This window comes from Perissodus microlepis, chromosome 23 (genome assembly GCF_051167445.1).
Source record: "Perissodus microlepis isolate ML-2025 ecotype Zambia chromosome 23, ASM5116744v1, whole genome shotgun sequence".
NCBI lineage: Eukaryota > Metazoa > Chordata > Actinopteri > Cichliformes > Cichlidae > Perissodus > Perissodus microlepis.
In genome coordinates this window covers 41,963,659-41,983,219 of record NC_140482.1, presented here as the reverse complement: position 1 = coordinate 41,983,219, position 19,561 = coordinate 41,963,659, and the positions used below count along the sequence as shown (strand labels likewise).

General features: G+C 48.0%; 1 protein-coding gene across 10 annotated transcripts in view; it reads right to left on the bottom strand.

Moving 5' to 3' along the window:
- Positions 1–2: 2 nt before the first annotated feature.
- The window catches only part of myo9bl (myosin IXb-like), a 54,294-nt gene continuing 34,735 nt past the window's right edge, over positions 3–19,561 (bottom strand). For 2 of the 10 annotated variants that reach the window (XM_084920549.1, XM_084920550.1), the window contains exons 6-44: positions 17,948–18,010; positions 16,828–16,927; positions 15,489–15,589; positions 15,048–15,177; positions 14,872–14,961; positions 14,608–14,724; positions 14,358–14,492; positions 13,908–14,029; positions 13,664–13,805; positions 13,381–13,576; positions 12,848–12,923; positions 12,334–12,426; positions 10,914–11,027; positions 10,116–10,155; positions 9,893–10,015; positions 9,721–9,801; positions 9,463–9,573; positions 9,187–9,312; positions 8,945–9,094; positions 8,703–8,863; positions 7,508–8,608; positions 7,348–7,414; positions 7,119–7,234; positions 6,875–6,987; positions 6,600–6,784; positions 6,410–6,517; positions 6,139–6,309; positions 6,005–6,046; positions 5,820–5,931; positions 5,652–5,725; positions 4,328–4,520; positions 4,122–4,250; positions 3,924–4,029; positions 3,655–3,786; positions 3,223–3,346; positions 3,003–3,053; positions 2,278–2,393; positions 2,044–2,180; positions 3–1,600 (exon numbers count right to left, since the gene is read on the bottom strand). In XM_084920549.1, the coding sequence (XP_084776675.1) occupies positions 1,044–1,600; positions 2,044–2,180; positions 2,278–2,393; positions 3,003–3,053; positions 3,223–3,346; positions 3,655–3,786; positions 3,924–4,029; positions 4,122–4,250; positions 4,328–4,520; positions 5,652–5,725; positions 5,820–5,931; positions 6,005–6,046; positions 6,139–6,309; positions 6,410–6,517; positions 6,600–6,784; positions 6,875–6,987; positions 7,119–7,234; positions 7,348–7,414; positions 7,508–8,608; positions 8,703–8,863; positions 8,945–9,094; positions 9,187–9,312; positions 9,463–9,573; positions 9,721–9,801; positions 9,893–10,015; positions 10,116–10,155; positions 10,914–11,027; positions 12,334–12,426; positions 12,848–12,923; positions 13,381–13,576; positions 13,664–13,805; positions 13,908–14,029; positions 14,358–14,492; positions 14,608–14,724; positions 14,872–14,961; positions 15,048–15,177; positions 15,489–15,589; positions 16,828–16,927; positions 17,948–18,010 (5,905 nt within the window). In that variant the 3' untranslated portion in view covers positions 3–1,043. Of the gene's footprint in view, positions 1,601–1,878; positions 1,934–2,031; positions 2,181–2,277; positions 2,394–3,002; positions 3,054–3,222; positions 3,347–3,654; positions 3,787–3,923; positions 4,030–4,121; positions 4,251–4,327; positions 4,521–5,651; positions 5,726–5,819; positions 5,932–6,004; positions 6,047–6,138; positions 6,310–6,409; positions 6,518–6,599; positions 6,785–6,874; positions 6,988–7,118; positions 7,235–7,347; positions 7,415–7,507; positions 8,609–8,702; positions 8,864–8,944; positions 9,095–9,186; positions 9,313–9,462; positions 9,574–9,720; positions 9,802–9,892; positions 10,016–10,115; positions 10,156–10,913; positions 11,028–12,333; positions 12,427–12,847; positions 12,924–13,380; positions 13,577–13,663; positions 13,806–13,907; positions 14,030–14,357; positions 14,493–14,607; positions 14,725–14,871; positions 14,962–15,047; positions 15,178–15,488; positions 15,590–16,827; positions 16,928–17,947; positions 18,011–19,561 lie in introns of all 10 variants that reach the window. The other 8 variants (XM_084920555.1, XM_084920556.1, XM_084920551.1 and 5 more) reach the window with 8 other exon arrangements.

Genomic DNA, 19,561 nt, shown 5'->3' with positions numbered 1-19,561 from the left:
CGTTACAAGCATCATGTACTGTATTTTCATGTTAATACTAATAAACATTACAGCTCATTCAGTCAAAGTCACCATGCACTCTGTTACACATCAGAACATCTTCCTCATAATCCAGACGAACTAACATCATCACACATCATCATCATCAGCAGTCACAGAGGAACATTAGTATTACATTTCATACAAAGTTGGCCGGAGCTGTGCTTCAGCAGACTTTTCTAATAATGGGACCGAGGGGAAGTTCAAGGACACGTGGTGGCACCGCTCTTGGATCACGGCTGGGTTTGTGTGGGTGTTTTGTCGTTTCCGTGGAGAAAGTGGCGTGTGCTGCTCCCGTTCCCTTTGCTGCGTGAATGCAATGACTTCCTATTTGGTGTGTGTTGTGCGGTGGGTAAAACATGAAGGCGAACAGAGAATGCTGTGTGTGTGCAACAGTCACAATGTGCAGGTTTAGGTCCTTGTTTTCCACCACAAACACATCCCTCCCTCTGCGAGCACCGTTCCATCATCGTGACATGAGAATGAGCTTCTTTATCAAGTCAATGTACAACATCAAGGCACTAGCTAATGTTTCAGCGAGCGGGTTTCACTCACTGGGAGAACTAAGAAATGAAAAGTGCGACTGAAACCTGCAATATTTTCTTGAATTAGCACAAATTTAAAAAAAAATCATTATGAGGCTGCGGGAGGAAACTGCCTCTGGTCCCACTGAAGTAATCAACAGTGAGGACAACATATTAAAAAGATTGAAAAGGTGCTTGGCAACATGTGGTCCAGTCCTTTTGACTAACGACACGTTAGTTCCCTCAGACAGCAGCAGCTGCAGTTTGTGCGAGCTGGGTTCATGCATGTGGAGCCGCAGCAGCTGCGCGTGTCGTCGCGTCTCTCCTTTCCTTTCATACACACATCAAGTTCCAGCCTGTCCGAGCGCTCTGCTGCGCCTGCGTCGAATCTGAGAGCGTTTGAGTTCGTTTTGTTTGTCTGCTTGCGGGTCGCCGTCCTTAATCCTCTTCACCGTTCCAGTCGTTTGTGCTCCTCCCCGCTCAGACCTCATCATCCATGTACGGGATGTCTGGGTCAGAAAACCGTCTGTGGACGTTTGAGACTTTCGTGTCGCTGTGCTGGAGCTGAGGAGTGGGCGCAGCCGTGGAGATGGAAGAAGAGGAAGAGGCGGCTGAAGGAGGACAGGAAGAAAAACGCAGCAGCAAGTCGCACTCTGACCCGTCGAGGTAAAGGGACTGGGTGCTGTCTTTACGGCGGCCGGGCTGCTCTCGTCTCTTGACCGAGAAGGCGGGCGCTCGGCTTCCGGGAGGGGCGTGAGACTGAGGTGGACTCGAGGTTGCCGCCTGGGAGCAGACTCCCTGCGGGAGTTTAACTGTGTTTGGGATGATGGGGTTGCGACGCTGAAGCGGATGCCTGAAGGAGGCGTTGGAGGATTCAGAAGTTGAAGAAGTGCAGCTGGCCAAAGAAGAGGTGGAGCTAGCAGGGGTGAGGGTCGACACAGAGATGCGTCCACCGTGGACTTTAGGCCTCTGGGTCAGATCTGAAGGTTTGGGAAGACAAAGCGGTTTGGATCTCCTCAGCTGATGAGCACCGCGTCCTGGAAGAGAAGAGGATAGAGGAAGGATGAGGAATATTTAACCAAGAGGCTCACAGCAGTGTGAAAGGGGAAAGGCAAATGGAAGATCATGCAACCATGTTATGCAAGAAGAAAAATCAAAAAATACACCCAGTGAGTTACAATTACAAGCATCTGATCTGATCTGGACACCAAATGTTCAGCAAATCAACTTTGGGTGAAACGTGAGCATGCAGCCATGCCACACATGCATTTACATGCACACAAACACACAAAAACACGGTTGCCGTTCCTCCGACCTGCTTTGCTACAGAGCAGACGTCACCGCCCACCTTCACCATCACTGGTCCAGACCTGTGCCACAAAAGACAGGAAGGGCCCCGCCCAGCAGGCCCCGTGGTCTGGTCAGAAACCCGCAGGTGACAGAAACAGGTAGGAAGTCCCGACTGTACCTTACTACTGACCTTCAGGCTCTGAGCTGTGAGCTGAGCGCTGCTGCTCGTCCAAGAGGCTCTCAGAGCTCAGCGAGGCTTCGGAGTCGAGATTCTCCTGGTCTGAACCAGGCTGCTCCATCTCTGGCAGGCGACAGGCAAGATCCTCTCTGAAGGTGAGATGAAGAGGAAATCACATGCATTAGGAACTGGACAATGAAGACAGCACACACGAGGAACTGAAAAGTGCTGAGAGCGCAATCTCACTTCTCCTGTTTGATGGACTTGATACGTTCCATCAGGTTCTTCTCGGCCTCCGTGTCCGAATCCAGAGGCTCGTTCTCGGGGACCACGCTCAGATCAGTGCTGACCTTCTCGTGCATCTGCGCAAGAGAGAGGATCACACCTTCACCCAAACTGAAAACGGCCACAGTATAACAAACGCTAAAGAAACAGACACACATATGACTTTAACCCAAACCTGAAACTGAACCAAAAGGTGTTAGTGAGGTCGAGAGAAAGGCAGGGTGATGGTGAGGTTTTCATGCACCTGCATATGAATTCTTACAGAAAGTATTCAAAGAAATCAAAGTGAATGCACACTTTTACTCTTTTCACCAAAATGTGTTGCAGAGTGATTGCTCTGTAGATAACACGACCTGCAGAGCTCTGTGACCTTCTTTCCTCTTAAGGTTGAACAAATCAGTCACAAAACAGCTGCTCTTAGGTAGAAACAGTCCTTCAAACCTAGAACCACGGTGTGCTCTCACATCACAAGCAGGGCACAAACCAGTTAACAGCAACATGCAGTCTATTCCCAGTTAGTATGGAAGAATAAACAGTATTAAGGAAAGAAAAACCCCCAAACACACACACGACAGCCAAAGTTTGACCCACATCTTACATGCCATGCACAGGCGCCTCGACATGGCAGACCACTACAAACTACAACTACAAGGTCGACTCTACCAGGAGAAATCGATGATACGTACCACCGCTCCTTTGTAAGGAGCTGGTAGCCTGAGCGGTAAACGCCAGTAGTGCTAAAGAGAGACAAGGAACATTGGACACGTTACGCACGGAAGCTAAAGATATCAGATTCTGACAGCGGGGTCGACTTTATTATGTGACCTTCATCCAACTTCTTAGTGTCGACTTAATTTGTCTAAATGGACGCGGACGCGGACAGAGGCGAGCGGCGCTCTTCCTCACCGTGTTCTGCCTCTTGAGCTTCAGCTGGTTAACGGCTAGAGCCTCGGCGTACTCCAGCTGCTCGATTTCCTCCATCTTCTCGTTGTAGCGCCGGATCTGCTCGTTGATGAGCATCTCCACACATCTGCAAACAAAAGAGCGATCAGGACCCACACTCCTTCCAGCCTTTGGGAGGTTTTGGACCCTCTCACGGGAGGGGCTCATGTGATTGGTGGGGCTTCTTTCTACCATTTTAGCGGCTTAACATTACAACATAAAGCATCTTGAGGCAACTGTTGCTGAGGATTGGTTCTAAATAAAATAAACTGAATTAACCGAATAAATTAAAATGTAAATGTTTCCTCTTTCAGAGTCCAAGTGAACACAAGGACACCCCACACCCACCCAATTCAACCCTCGTATTACATTCATGAGATTTCTTGGCGGTCTTACGTGGTTGTCTTGGCAACGTCTTTCATGCTGAGCAGTGGGTCTGCGCTGTCCGGGCAGCGGAGGATGCACGGTGCAAACACTATGGCCAGTGAGTTGGGAGACATGCGGTTGTGAGCCTCTTCTTTGCACACCCTGCAGGAGAATCACACACTGCTGTAAATGATCACCTCGCCGTTTAACTGAATACACGCAAAACAAATAAGACAGGAGACAATGAGCCATCTCAGCGCAGTAGAAGTGATCAGAATCAAACAAACGAGGATCCCTGCCTGACGAGGTGGAAGACGAGCCTCTCCAAGGTGTTGTAGTTTGCAGTCGGGAGCTCATCCAGCACTTTATAGATGGCATGAAGCTGCTCCTGCTTCTCTGGAAGGTCTGACGAGAGGAAAATGCAACAAAAATCAATTCTTCAAATACAGACAAAAATGCAAAGACACGAGCGCACTAGTGAGAAACGTCCTCCTCACCGACTGCATGCAGGAAGTCGTTGTAATGTGTGAAGGTCATCAGTGGGTCTGGCAGTTCCCTCAGCCACTGCTTTACCAAGCCTGTCACTGTGTGGATGGGATAGTCTTCGAGGCAGGCCGAGTTGGGGTCTAAACACAAAGTCGTCGTCAGCTCAGCGATGTCGTTTTAGGAGTCAGAAAAAGCAGAAACCAAGTTGATGTCTGACCTGTGTCCAGTTTCTGGTGAAGCTCTTTCATTCGGTTGGCAGAGCCCGATTTGCGATAGATGCCCTCCGTGTAGAGGCCGTGCATCTCCACGTGCTCCAGCATCATTTCCAGCACCATCGGTACCGGATTCTTTTCATTGAGCAGGTGACACACACGCACCCCGAAGTGCTGCCCGGTAAACTCGTCATCATTCTGTGGAGTCACCAGACGGCAGCGGTCAGTCGGACCTCGCCATGATCCACCCACAACATCCGAATCACACATTCTTCACTACAAACTTCACTGTGCTGTTATATATAAAAACATGTTCCCAAATATTATTGAACACGTGGAAGCGTGTTTCCCAGGCAGCTGCTTCCTCCCGATGGGCCGCTTACATTAATTTTATTTAACGTTTTCAAACACTGCACGTCTATGATCAAAGATAAATATGCAGCCGACGCCGACAGTGCAAATAAGCTTCTTAAAAAGACCAGCAGAAAAAAAATTACTTGATTAGAAAATTTTATTTTTTATTCAAAGCTAGTGGAACAGGGGCTGGATTAGAAACCTTTTTATGCACAGTGTTTATAACTAATCACTAACCCAGCCCTGTATTTTATTTAATGCACAACACAGACTGTATATAAAAGATGGATACCACTGCAAATCGAAGCCAATGTTCTTAAACTGTATTCTCTCCAATGGCCAGTAGAGGGCAACGCTGATGGTAACAAACCTCAACTGGAGAGAAAAATGACTCGACTTTAGTTCAGTAAACGTCTCGTGATGAGTTTATGGTCCCAAACATGAGCTTCAAACTTCTTCATGATGATAGGAAATTATGGTTACATTTAAAAACAAAAGCAAAGTGAGGTTTGATTCTGGGCGTGGCTACTTTGTGACTGACAACTGGCTGTGACATGAAAGGGAGTGACATTTCGTAGTCTTCCTGACCTCTCCATGCAGGTTAGACTACACACCACCTTTAAACATACATTTACACACAATGTCTGTCAACTAGTAGCACATCATTTTTATTATGTTTGTGTTTTTTTAAATTAAGTTAACAGGAACAGGAGGTCATTTTAAGTAGATGAGAATCATTTAAAACACTGGATTAACTCGTTTACGGTATTCTACAAACTTTAAGCACTTCGTCTTCCTCTCATCCACGACTTCAAATCACGGATTAACCAGATGTGAATGTTTTCAGACGGTGGGAGGAGGATAACCACTGCACCGACATGCTGCAGGAGTGTGCAGGTCTAACCTTTGGTGGGCAAATGCAAACCAGCAGGCGATACAGCCATCCTTTACTTACAGTCTACGATGAAAACCCACCTTTTTGGCACAGAAGGTGGAGCAGTCGGTGTTTATCTTGGAGATGCACTTCTTGTGGCACACCATTTTACAATCTGTGAGAAAAGATTAAGAATTGAACTCAGTCGAAGCTGAACTTGAGTCTTTTACAGCATGCTGTGCTGAAAACGTTTCGTCGGGCTCACTCACTGCTGCACATGTAGGCCTTCTCCATGCCCCAGATGTAGGAAGTACACTGGTCACATGACTGCATAATGTTGACCTGATAGTTACTGAAAATGTGATCCAGCGGATTTTCCACCTGAAAAGACAACCAATCAATTAAAGACAAAATCATTACTGTGATAAAAGACGTCAAACGCCGCATCACTTACACTTTTGTCTTTCTTCCTCCTCTTCTTTCTCGCTTTGGCAGGCTGACGACACACAGGCACAAATCACAGGTGTAAACACTGTTTTTCTTATTCGCAGTGACCAGGCTGAACAAGTCGAGTTGCTTTGTTTTTACCTTTGCAGGTTCAGCCTCCTCCTTCTTCATCTCTCCTCTGATGAAACCATCCAGCACCGACTGGAACAGGTTCACCACCAGTTGGACTTCTTCCTTCTTTTTGCTCCCTGCCAGGTGCATCACTTTGTTCTGGTAGCCTGACATTAGACCTTTGTAGCCGATGGTGGGTTTCTGTTAGGAGACGGGAGGGAAAACGAGGAAGAAGAGACGATGGTGAGGGTGAACGTTGATCGTGTGATGAAGCTGCTTTGATGGCAGCTCAGAGACTTACTGGAAGAGAATACATGGCTTTGATGTTCTCTCTGAACTGCATGGTGGCTGTCACAAAGATGTTTTCCGTCTCTGACAGCGTCTTGCTCCTGGAGCGGAAATCATTCACCTGCAGAGGAATAAAATCCTTTTAGAAACGTGCGAATCTCATTTCCTACATCGAGTCCGTCATCTTGTCGCCTTTCGCTCACCTGGTTGCCCAGAAACTCGTCGAGGTGCCGCAGCTCGTTGGCGTTGGTGATTTCTCGATCCAGCGAGGCGTTCCACTGTTCAGAGACTCGTGTGGCTCGGCTGATTTTAATGCTGGGATTTCTGCCTATAGCTTTGCCGCCGCGGTCACCGGATTGAGATCGGGGCGCGTGTCCGGATATCGGGGCTGAAAGAGAGAACGCGTCCCGAGTCATTAAGGCCAGAAACTACAGCAGGTGAGCAAAGCAGCTTCAGCTACTCCTCTTGTGCGATTTACCTTCCCATGCGGTCGGCTTCTCGTTGAGAGTCTGAGCGAAGGTCAGCTCCCCGTTGTCTGGAGTCTGGGCATCTTTGCCTTTTTTAAAGATTTTGCTGAAGAAACCGCTGGGCCTGCGATCCACAGAAGCAAAACACATAAGAATGACCACACACTTGTTCCCGTCACAGACACGCCTGACATTCATTCGTTTCTTTTTATGCAACCAGAACATGTGTTTGCACTCCATCAGCAGCTGTGGTACCTGTCAGGTGTGGATGCGACTGAGTGGGCTGAATCCTGGTACCCGGCAGCCTCCTGCTGTCTCTTTCTCACGGAGCCTCCCTTTGAAACATCACCAGAGCTGTCAGCCGGGGAAAGCTGCTCAGCAGAGAATATCGAGTTACTTACACGACATCAGAGCGCAGATGTTTCCACAAACTGACAAACGTTTCTCTATAACGGTCACTTTACATTGAATCGACGGAAAATACCTCTTTGATGGAAGCGCCGGCATCAGAGCCTGGAGACAAGCTGTCGATCGATGAGAATGTTTCATTCCTGAAACGGAGACAGAAGAGGAAGATCGATTAAAGAAAAGCCGAACTGAACCAACTGTTGTAAAGTAGCTTCAGCCAGCAGACTGAGACGTACAGCTTTTTGGTCTGTTCTCTGCTTTGAGGTGGAGAAGGGCTGATGTTCTCAGAGAGCTCCCCGTTACTCCTCCTCCCCCTCCACTTTTCCGGCTTCTCCTTTATCGCCCCAGACCGACGTTGCAGATTTACCGCGCCGACATTCTCGCTGAGGCCATTTCTCTCCGACAAAGAGTCGGTGGGCGCCAGAGGTAATGAAGACGGACGGACAGGACCGGCGGAGGGAGGAGAACTTTTTGCCTCCTTCTTCGCTCCCTTGTCTTCCTTCACTTTCCAGGCCACAAAGGTGTACTGGTCCAGCTCCTTGCTGTCTGAGCGCTCTTTGAGCTTCGATGTCTCCTGGTTTTTGCTCTTCGGCGTGGTGGTTGGATCCTTGTTGGTGGATGAAGACGAGGCAACTCGCTCGGACTCTCTGCGGCTGTGTTCCAGCCCTCTTTGCCTCCTCTGCTCCCTCTTCTCCTGGCTCCTGGTTGACGGGCCCCTGTTAACAGTCGAAGTTTGTGGTCTCTTTTGTTCAGCGTTTGGAGGTGTGGAGGTTGTGCTAGCTTCTTTATCCTCGCCCTCAGCTGGAGACGTGGGCGTAAGTGCACTGGAGATGAGCCTATCAGAGGGCAGATCAGCTTTTGACTCTTCTAGTGTTTGGCTCTCCACATCCTCCTCCTCCTCATCCAGCTGGGGTCCAGCCTCAGCTTGGTTACCGCAAGCTTCCGAATGCATTGCCTCACGCTCCAGCTCTTTCTCTTTGCCACGTTCTTCCTCTGAATTTGAACTTCTATTAACATCTTCACCCTCCTCTTCCTCCTCTAAACCCTGTGCATTGAGGTTTTTATCCAGCATCTCCTCAGTGACCAGCTCTATATCCGAGTCCTCTCTCGTTTGAGGTTCCTTTGCAAGTCTTTGCTCCTTTGCTTTCCTGGCTGCCTCTTCTGCCCTTCTCCTTGCTGCTTCTTCTTCTTCCATTCTTCGCCTTTGCTCCTCTTCTGCTTTTCTTCTTTGCTCTTCCTCCTCTTCCCTTCGCATCCTCTCTTCTTCTGCAGCCCTCCTCCGAGCCTCTTCTTCCTCCTCCTCTTTCTTCCGTTTCTCCTCACGGATTGAATGGCACCTGAAATGCACAGCAGATAATGCGACATCAGACTGTCAGCGTCACCTCTCACGCAGCAGATTACACAGGCAGCCCTGCCGAGTGTGTTTTCTACCTTCTGCGTGCAGAGTGTCCTCTGACCAGGGCCTGGATTTTGGTAGCGCCTCTTCTTTGCTTGGCGTACGCCGATCTCTGTCTGTGGCCTCTCCACACCGCCTGGATCAGAGTGGCCGCCTGCCGTCTTTGCTGCTCTCTGCGGTACCGACGCCATGAACGCTGAGAGAGAGGACGACGGTGAAAACAATCAGGACCGTTCTTAAAATACCTCCCAGAGTTTGGAACCAGGTCTGTGTTTACCTGGATCGTGACGGCCGCCTGCCTCATTTCTAGAAACTCTTTCCTCTGCAGGTGAGCTCTGACCCAGCGCTGAAGGAAGATGATCTTGCGCATTACGTCCTTGTGCAGCACGTCCTGCAGCTGCTGTCGCTCGAGCTCTTTCAAGAACACCTGAAAGGACAAAACACACCAGGGTGGCATCACGAATGTGGATGCTAATGGTGTCTGCAGGACCACGTTTATAGGAGCGTAACAGGTTGTACCTTTGTTTTGCCTATCTGGTATGTGGTCGGGTTGAGGCCCATCTTCTTCTCAAGCAGCGCTGAGATGTCCTCTTTGCAGGCAGTCGCGTTCTTTGGCAGCAAAACCCTGAACTGCTCCATGAAGTCCTGCAGGAACAGAAAAGCATATGAATGCAGCAGGTGGAGCAGTTTCACGTGTGCCCTGACGCAGACCAGAATATTAACATCTAATCAACATGAAAATATGAACTCAGTGCCTGAAGTGAATTTCCCAAAGGAAGGGCACGTTTGCAATACCTGGAATGTGTACTTGGCTCCGTAGCCGGACCTCCTGATGCGAACGGTCTCCAGCATACCCGTGTATCGCAGCTGCTGCAGCACCAAGGCTTCATCCAGATGCATCTCCTTCTGCTCAGTTTGACATAAATACCCACGATCATCATTTACAAAGTGGTAATAATGTGACGAGTTCTTGTTATTAAAAACACCAAGAATTTACGCTGTTATTGCATTTAAAAAGAAAGAAAACATCAACGACTAAAGAATCACACTTACCTTCTCAGCATTGGAGCGGATACACCGAATGAAGAAAGGCTCGGCTCTGTTTAGAGTCTCTAAGAGTTTGGTCAGAGAGGTCTGAGGACAACAAAAACAGCGGTTTGCCGAAGCTTCGCAGAGGCGATTGTTTGCAAGCACAATGTGCAGATAAGGTTACAGGTAAAGTTACCTGGAACTGGGCACTGATGCTGGGAGGCTTCTTCTTCTTGTGCAGGTGGAGCAGAGACTTGGTAGTGCGATCCTGCAACGTCAGGCTCACGATGAACTTTAGAGATCGAGAATCCAGCAAACTCTGCAGAGCAATAAATGGAAGATGAATTCCTTTGCTTGCAATCTTCATGACTAAACTGAGGAAGAGCACAATCTCAGGTTTATCTGCCTTTACACTTTACCTTTGGGATGGGTTGCCTTATTTTGATGCCCTTGTTTTTCCTGCAAAAAGTGAAGAAACAAACTCTGAGTCTGACGGACAGAAGTGCTGAACGCCTGACGACTTAATGAGGAAGCGGATGATGTACGTGAAGGCCAGGTTAGTACGGATGGGTGACTCCTTCATGCGCAGACAGCGATGAACATTAGGCTTGGACCTGAATCGGATGAATGACGAGCGCGAGAAGCAAGACTGATGAGAAGGTGAGTGACGAGGGAAGGACGACAGACAGAGGAAGAGGATGTATGCTGCAGGAGACGGGATGTAACTCTACACAATGAGCCCAGCAGAGGCTCGTACTCAGACGTACTCTCTCTTTCATCACTGCATAAAAACAAAACCCTAAACTTCAAATCCTCGCCGCTGCTTCTGCTGTAAAATGTAACATGCTGCAAGGCTGCTGGGCCATTACGTCACAAGATGCTCTGAAGGACCTTGCATGCCAACAGTCTGGAAATTCATGCAGCAGCAAACAAAAGTATTCATGGCGTTTCAGCCTTCAAGAAACCTCAGCACCTACACACCAGAGCTAACAATATGAAAATGCAATAATGAATATTTTATTTGATCAAATCACATCAGACTGGAATCTTTAAATGTGACCGCGGAAACTAGTCACTGCTGGAAATATCGACTCCAGCTCCAAACACGTGTGATCTACTTTATTAATTTAAATAAAACAAAGTTTAACATGAGCATGGTCTGCCTGAGCTGCACTGATCTGAGCAGGAGCTGATGCCAGGTCTGTCTGCAGACTCACTGAAGGACGTGTCGCGGGAAGCGGAGGCGACCCCAGGACTGCAGCAGTTTGCGAGGGTCCTCACCATCCAGCTGCAAGTTCTTAATGGAGCTGATGATCTCTGCATGCATGTTTCTGATCACACCGCACGCACACGCACAATCGGCGTAAACAGGGGGGAGGGAGGGGAAGCAGGAGAGGGGGGGGGGGGACAGAGAAGGGGCAAAGAAGGAGGGAAAGAAAAGAAGTAAAGCGGGGTGTGACAAAACATCTCTGTTAGGAAAACAAACCACCAAAAACACACTCAGGAGAAACGTCAGCTTTCACACTGTGAAGAATAACCCACAAAACCTTTAGTGTTCATGTAGAAGGAAACCACAAGACACAGACACACAACCAGGAAGCTATGAAGCCCTATAAGAGCAAAAAAAGGACACAGAGAGGTCGGGAGATACAGGGTTGGACACACACACACGCACACACACACACACGCACACACACTCCTCGTGCCTATGGTACGACAACGTTTCTCCGTGCCCCTGGTACACTGCGCAGAAACACCTTGCCACACACCCCCACACACACACCCACACACACACACGCCTGGCACTGTGGTGAGTTCACATGCAGAGCTGCTGTTCCATCTGTTTCCATGCTGCGACTGTTACTGGCTGTGTGGCTGTTGGACGTCCTCTGGTACTTTAACAGAGGCCGGTGAGGTTAATGGTACACGGGGCTTTTCCGTGCCTCACATCTAGTCCATGCATTACTTTTGCAGTACTTACCACGACTGGACAGGAGAACAGGAGGTCAGGCAGTGAAGGAACAACAATTAATGTGCCACAGTGAAACATAACCTCTGCAGCTCACTGCTGCAGATCTGGAAAGCGTCGGGCGATTGAATATTGGTGAAAACTGAATTTGAAACATAATTTCAGACCTGCAAGCAGGAGGCAGAGGTCTCAGCAGACCAAAAATATCTGTTGTGGTTTTGTTCCAGTCTCTGAAAGCTCTCAGTCGTCTTTGTCTGTGTGAGCAGGGCTGTCGGCACCTGCACCAGTGTCTGCGAGCGCTTCCTGATGCAAGTAATCCAGGTGGCTAATCAGAGCGGACCAGCTCAAACACTGTCCTGCGCTCTACAGCAAGAATAATAAATACGAGGAAGAGGGATTATTGCAGCTGGGGGGTTTACAGTAAGGGAAGAGGAAGCACGACTCTGCTGAGCTCAGTTCGGCTGCTGTGCTGGGCTGACTCCATATTTAAGGGAGCAGACATTTTAGCACGTAACGTATCCGAGTGCTGTGGTTGGACTGACAGCTCGGATTGTCGCTTTGTTTGTAAACGAGAGCAAACTCAGAAAACGGCACAAAACAAAACACAGTTCCTTCCTGTTTGGCCTCGTGCTCTCTCGTGTCTCACCTGGCCAAACAAATTCACTTACTTCTTACTGTCAAAGCTAGCAAAGATGTCTTCAAAGGCCTCTAGAGGGCGCTCCTCTGAGTGATCAAAGTAGAAATCGAGCATAGAAGCTCGTCTGTGGAGGGGAAACGGAGAGGAGAGAACCGCACACACAGAGGATATGGGTGACGGAGGTAAAGTGAAGGAGGATTTATCTTTAGTGGCGCTGGTGAGAGATGCGTCTGTGCCAGTGCTGAGGATTCAATTCAAATTAGACACAGTAACAAAGCAGAAAGGATCAATGTGGAGGTCCAGATCTTTCACCTTCAACAGGAAGCTGGTGTGTGTGTGTGTGTGTGGCAGCTTCATGAAGGGTGAGCATTATGTTGACCCCGTTTAAAATAATCAGTCTGTGCTTCGTGACAATAACACCGTTATTAACTGCCACGTCCACAGGCACAGATTTCCTCCAGAAGAGCCTGAAAGTTAAAAAACCAGCCCGAGCACGACACCCAGAAGGTGAGTTTCATAGTTTCGTGTTGAATTACGTTACTTACTTGTACATTCTTTCTATTGCGGTATTGGACCGCTGAAGCTCTCCTAAAGGAGTTCTGGTGACTGGACGGATAACACCTGACACCCCGAACAAACACAAGAGAGAAAAATCATTATTAACATTGGGAAAGCGTTTCGATTTCAAAGTTTCTGGCAGGAAAAAGGTGTTATCAAAGCCACATGACTCTTTTTTCCCCTCTTTTTTGTGTGTTTAGTATATTTAATCCTGATAATGCAAATAAAAAGGCACCAAATCAGACTTGTGGGAACAGTTTTAGAGAAACTTTAGCCTCAACTCTGCAGCCTGCATTACTTCTATGTGCACAATGACGGAGCAGAGACCCTGCAGCAGTGAAAGTCATCAGATTGCTTACTTTCACTGAAACCAATGCAGTCTTTTATAATTATCAGCTTAACAATTAACTCATCTGCAGAATTCAGATTATTTTGCAGACGATTCATTTCAGTTATTAAGATTAATCATGTGCTAAATAATTAATCTGGCATTCAGGAAGTCTTCACACTAATAACACACCTGCAGTTTTTGCTGCCCAGGTGCGACCGGCCTCGTTGAAAGCAGCGAGGCCCCTGATCGTAGCTCTCAGGATGCCCCATCGAAACATGGCCACCGGGTCCATGCCTATGAGCTGCCGCACGTACGCTCTGTCGCTGCTCCGCAGCAGCGCCACAATGTCCGGGCGCATGTGGTCTGTGTTCTTCTCCCGGAAATCCTGGTGAGGTGAGAGGCAGTTACGAGTGAGACACAAACCCTCGCACTCAAACCAAGGTCCAATCGTCCTTTTGTCTCCACTCCCTACCTTGATGTGATATTTTACTTTCCCAGCAAAGTGCTGGATGACGAAGGCGGGCTCCATGACCGGCGTGGGGACAAAGTATTTGTTGCACTGGTGCTGCTGCTTGAATTTGGCTAATAAAGTCTCATCTGTGGCATGTGGAAAGCTGGGTCACGGACACAGAGAAGGAGGAACGACGAGAGAAGCACAGATTAAGGAAAAAGAAAATCAGAATAAATCGACGTCGATTAAAATAAACTTTTCTTACTTGCTCTCCTCATCCAGGAGGTAGAGCAGGCCAGTGGGTTTCTTGCTGATGAGATGGATGCAGCCCACGTTGTCTATGTAGTCGATGTTGTGCCAGGTGATGCCCTCTGCTTGGTACTCCTCCTGGATGTGACAGGACAGAGCATTAAGAGGTTAAACGTGTCGCCGCTGCTCTTTTAACCCAAATATCTGGATTTTTAGTCTCAAAAAGAAACAAACTGCACCATCGTGTGACTGCAAAGTCATGTTTGACTACAAAAATGCAATATTATTACAAAAACTTGATTTATAAAGCAGCACGAACTCCCACATAACGGTTCTCCTCCGCGGAGATCGGGTAATGTTTGGATGAGTCATCCTTCACATGCTCGCTATCATAAACAGAGATTCGCTCGTCTGAGGCGCTCGAAGGCAAACCTCCTGACAGTGCAGCGTCCACTGCACGTCTCACCTGCTCCAGATTGAAGATGTGATGGTTGAAGTAATACTGCAGCTGCTCGTTTGCATAGTTGATGCAAAACTGCTCGAAGCTGTTGGTCTCAAAGTCCTCGAAGCCAAAAATGTCCAGGACACCGATGGATAAGCACTGGAAAACAACCAGAACGCCAAGTGAACACCAGCGCCAGCACCAAGGGAACAAAGGGAGGCGACGTAACTGGACTTTTCATGTCTTTGCACTTTCTGATGTGTGTGTTTCTTACTGGAACAGACTCCTCCATGTCCTTCTTATTGAGCAGTGCGTGATTGATGCGCAGGACAATCCAGTCAAATAAGGCGCTGTACAGAGATTTGGCCATAGAGTCTCGTGCTGTGATCGCCTGATAGAAGATAAAAGAGGGGGCGATGCACAGAGCGTTAGAGGCAGAAAGAAACCCAGAACACACCAACAGGAAGAAGAAATCCAAAGCACGAATAAAGAGGAAGTAGACGCTAATGAGAGACTGCACTGACGCTCCTGAGCCCACCTCAGAGTGTCTGTAGGGCAGGATCAGCTTGTCGTTGACCGTCACCGTCTTCCTCTTAGTCAGCGCCTCCACCAGCAGCTCCTCTTTAACCTGAGTGACATCAGCAGTTTAACAGTGGCAGCCGCACACACCTACACAAACTGAAGCACGGAGTCACAAACACACATTCAAGTTACCTTTAGTAGGTCAGAGAGGGTTGCCAGGACCTCTGGTGGGCCCACGTCCAAGCCTTCATCTCGGCCCGTTGCCTTCTTCGTGTAGGTCACGTTGCCAAGGTACAGGATGGCGGAGAGCACAGAAAAGATCCTGCGACACAATAATAACAATGACACACTTTAGAAAGAAGACAAACATGAGACACGTGTGGTGCTGGTCTTCAGCCCGAGCGTCCCTTTGAGCTGTGAACTGAATAGAGCCATTGTAGTAGCTGCACGCCGTCTCTAATAAACTGCTTGATTGGCTCATTAGCTGCAGAGACTGCCAGGCTCTGAAAAGTATCTTTGTTGTAATCTGGGGCTGGTAACGTGACTCAGTGCTCACACTAACATAACTCGTGTTTACAGGACTGAAGGCAAAGATGCTTCTGCGTGGAACAGCGAGGCTTTCACTTCACTTACTGTTTCTTGGTGGCGGGAAGGAAGCCGACCATTTCCATCGCCTGCTGCAGCCGTTCAAAATCGTGACGCAAATCTTCCTCATCTTCAATCTTAAAATTTTGCTGCGAGGAACAAGAACGAGGCAGTTATCGAGAGTGTTTGGAGATGGAAATAAAAAGGTGAAGCGCAAAACGGACACGCGGGTGAAGGACGGAGGCGTGTGAAAAGGAGGTGGAGGAGAGGGGAATAACAACAAGAGAGAGAACAAAGAGCGGCTCATTAACATGCAGGACACACGGACTGCAGCTTGGCTGCATTCATGAATATATCAGGTCACTCAAAGGGAAGCACAGTGTGACTGTAGTGCGGGGGTCGGCAACCTTTCTGATGACGAGCGGCGTCTAAAATTCCCTCAGAAGTCACTGCGCCATAGCAACCGTGGCATTAGCAATAAATGTAATAACGCTCTATATCAGTGGTTGTATTTGTGTGTATTTCCGTGGTGCTGATGCTGAGCAGACAGATCCCTGACGCGTTTGAAGTGTCAGAATGTGAAAATTTCAACATCGCTTGAAAAAACTGCCAGCTAGCAACGCCTCTGTCACCGGTAGGCGGAGTGAATTTTAGCCAATTACAAGCTGAATCTGGTAGTTGGGGTTGCTAAGATACCGTCATTAAGAAGCGGCACAACTAATGTGTCTACGCGAGCTAATCTGCGATGTGCACCGCTCGCCCGGCCATTTATTTTTGATGCACCTTCTCAGATTAACTCACTGCGTGTCGTGCCATCAGTTAACCCTTCGCGTGCCAGCTGTGGCACGAGTGCCCAGGGTGGCCGACCCCTGCTGTAAAGGCCACGCCCATGACCAGGTTCAAAGGTTAAAAATCAACAGGAAAGTTATTTGGTGGGCCGAAAACAGGAGACCGAAATTAAATGGAGAAAATAGTTTAGAAAGTTTGCTGATTCCTGATCTATCAAAAGAGACGTCACACTATCTGAAAATGCTTCATTTTAGGTATAAATGAGCTCAGCAGCCGTCCTGATAAGTGTAACTCAAATCTGATTCCTTAACACTTAAGAAACATTTCCATTACTGGTGGAAAAAACCAAAAGCGAAACGTGAGCCTGCTATGAAACATTAAAATGATGCAGGCAGCTTCCTAAATAAAACCTGCTTTAAATGTTATTTTAGCTAAAGCCCAGCTGCAGATCGAGCAGATGCTGGGGGCCAAAACACCAGACAAATATTTGAAGTAAATAAATGTTGTTCATTTCCATATTTATCACATTTTGTTGCCACAGGGGGCCCTGGAGGAGGGCGACTGAGGCCCCTGTGGCGCCGGAGCAGCGACTCTGTACCTGCTTGAGGTAGAAATAGTCTTCAGGCGGCAGCAATTTGAACTCCTTTCGTTCTTCCTCTGAAGCGCCCAGCAGCAGGTAGTAAAACACGTGATAGTTCCTGGAAAAGGAAAAAAACCCCATGAACTTTACACCAAGTTATTACTGAGGGAAAAAGTTCCCTTCATTTTTATACCATTGCTGTTCATTAGTAGATGTACGAGCTGATGGCCATAAACAGACTGAGTCAACACACTTTATAAAGTCTGAAGCTCAGTGCTGTTTACAGTAGTTTTCCACTGGTGCTATCAGCGAGCAGGTAGCTTTGTTGTACGAGCACACGGGAGTAATGAGTTTCCACACTTATCACTAGGAAACAATAACACCACCCAGCAGACGCACCGTCAACTGTAACTGCAACTATGTGATTAACAGCGCACACGGAGCGGGCGGCAGTGGGCGGGGGGTAACGTGACGTAATCGGCAGCAGTAGGTGAACAGATTTTCCAAAACTAGCTGTGAAAACCTCGACAGGAAGCTCGTCTTCCCACCTAAAACAGCTACTGGAGGCTTTTCTACACACACGAAGCATCAGCTGAGCTCCAGAGTTTAAAGTGTGTTTTTAAGGACAGATATGCACACCTCCATGTGGGAGACACACATATACACAAAGGATAAACTAGTGTCAGTCTCACTTTTTAGATTATACTCTTTTAATCTTGTGTTTCTTTCAAAGATCATCATCAGCATTCAGCAGGAACCACTGATGTCAACGTCAGGTTATCTGTGACAGTCGGCCTCTTCCTTTGACTCACTGATAGATCTCACAGAGAAAACTAAATGATGAAGCAGGATTACGTCGCTCTGACTGCGTTTCGCAGTTACCAAAGTGAAATAACTGTTTGCATATTAGTCACACAAGCAGCAACAGACTAGCAGTCTAGTTGGTAGGAAACAGTGCAGTGAGTAACACGAGAGGTAGCGTCAAGGTGACGAGTTGGTTTCAATGTGCAGCAACGAATCATTCTTAACTGTTGGTCAAAACTTGCTTTTTAGTGTTTATTATCTGCAAATAAACACAACTGCAGGTCCTGGGTATATAAGACGACCTCATGAGGGTCAAGACCCCGTCATTCCTCACCTCTCATTCTTCTCCCTAGACACCAGGCGAGACTTCTCCAGGAGGTACTTCTCCACCACTGCCCTGCAAGATGGAGAAAAACACAGTGAGGGGGGAAGGATGAGAAAAAGCAGAAGGAGGAGGATGAATCATCTGATCTAAAAAAGGTCACTCGGCTGTGTCTGTGTCTCCCAGGTCACTTGTGAAAGTGGGCTGCTAATAAAGACTGAGGGGAGGAGCAGGGGAAGTGAGGGCAGATGGTCAGAACAATCAAAGAGGGAACAAAGCTCTCAGATATGGTTGGACGTGTGTCATCACACAGCAACACGCCGGCCACAGACAGCTTAGGATTCATGTATTTGACTGTATAGGAGACGGAGGGCAGTGAAAAAGCAGGCTGTGTTTTCACTGCAGTCGACAGATACGCAGCTTTATTTACCTGCTGCACCAGGCCAAGGCCATAAAGTTTGCTAAATCAGATTTTATAAGTCAAAGTTGGTTTTTCAGTAGCCAAGCAAAAACAGCACTGACGCCAGTCCTCCTGACACACTAAGAATAGAGCTGTGCTGTGAGAAACCGGCTTGCAGCTTCGACTACAGATCGACAACGTAAAGTTCAAACGCTAACTTACGTGGTCTGTGACGTCGGGGTGTAATCAGTTGTGCCCATCATAACCACAAAAACACCCACAAAATGCTGTTTATCACTATTATTGTAACAAACAAGATCGTCTGATGGGAATCCTGATCACGCTGCCCACAGATACTGAGGTAAGTCGCTCTTGAACCTGTTAGAGGCTTCTGCAAACGTCTGTGAATGTGCACAGGCATGCAGGGGTGTCCGAACAATACAACAGATGGTGCATCAATAACAATCCCTACTCATTAGCTGATCTGAGAACAGCTGATGCTTGCTGAACGTGAGCTGAAGAAGGTTCAGAGACGGAGAGCATAAAAACATGCAGACTGTCGGTCAGCTCAGAGAGCCGAGGCGAGCAGCAGCTTCCTCTTTGCTGATCCACTCCACTGGAGACGGAGAGACACACAGCCTTTGTCAAGTCTACAGAGCAGAGCTGTGGTGGCCTCCTGAGTCCTTAAACGCCTAGAAGTGGGAGTCTACACTAGAAAGACTAATGGTGGTGAAATATGTTGGGCGGTGTGCTTTGAGTAGATATGATATTTTCTGCAAGATAACGATCTTTGGTGGGAATCACAGAAAAACCTCAGCCTGCTAAAATCGACTCCTCGGATTGAATTACAGAGCTGAGGCTGAGCAACGAGAGCTGGTGCTATCGGGCTGGGGATACCCACTTAGCGTGGAGCTGAACATCTGTCAGCACAGGCATCAACGGGTTTATTCACCGCCTATTTTTAGGACCAGAGAATGAATCTTAGAAATATCACCGTGTCAGTCATTAGTCTGAACACTGTACTAAATGTTCGCTGCAGTTAAAGCTCGACATGTTGCCTTTTTTTAAAGACGCTGAGCATCTGTTCCTCTGCCTTGATGAGAAAACGAGGAAGTGACACGGCTGACCAGACTTTGATGCAGCTCCTAACCAGAGTCTGGCTGCTGAGAAAAAGGAAGGACATGCTAGTGGTTGAAAGTTTCAGTCCATATACACACACAGTGAAC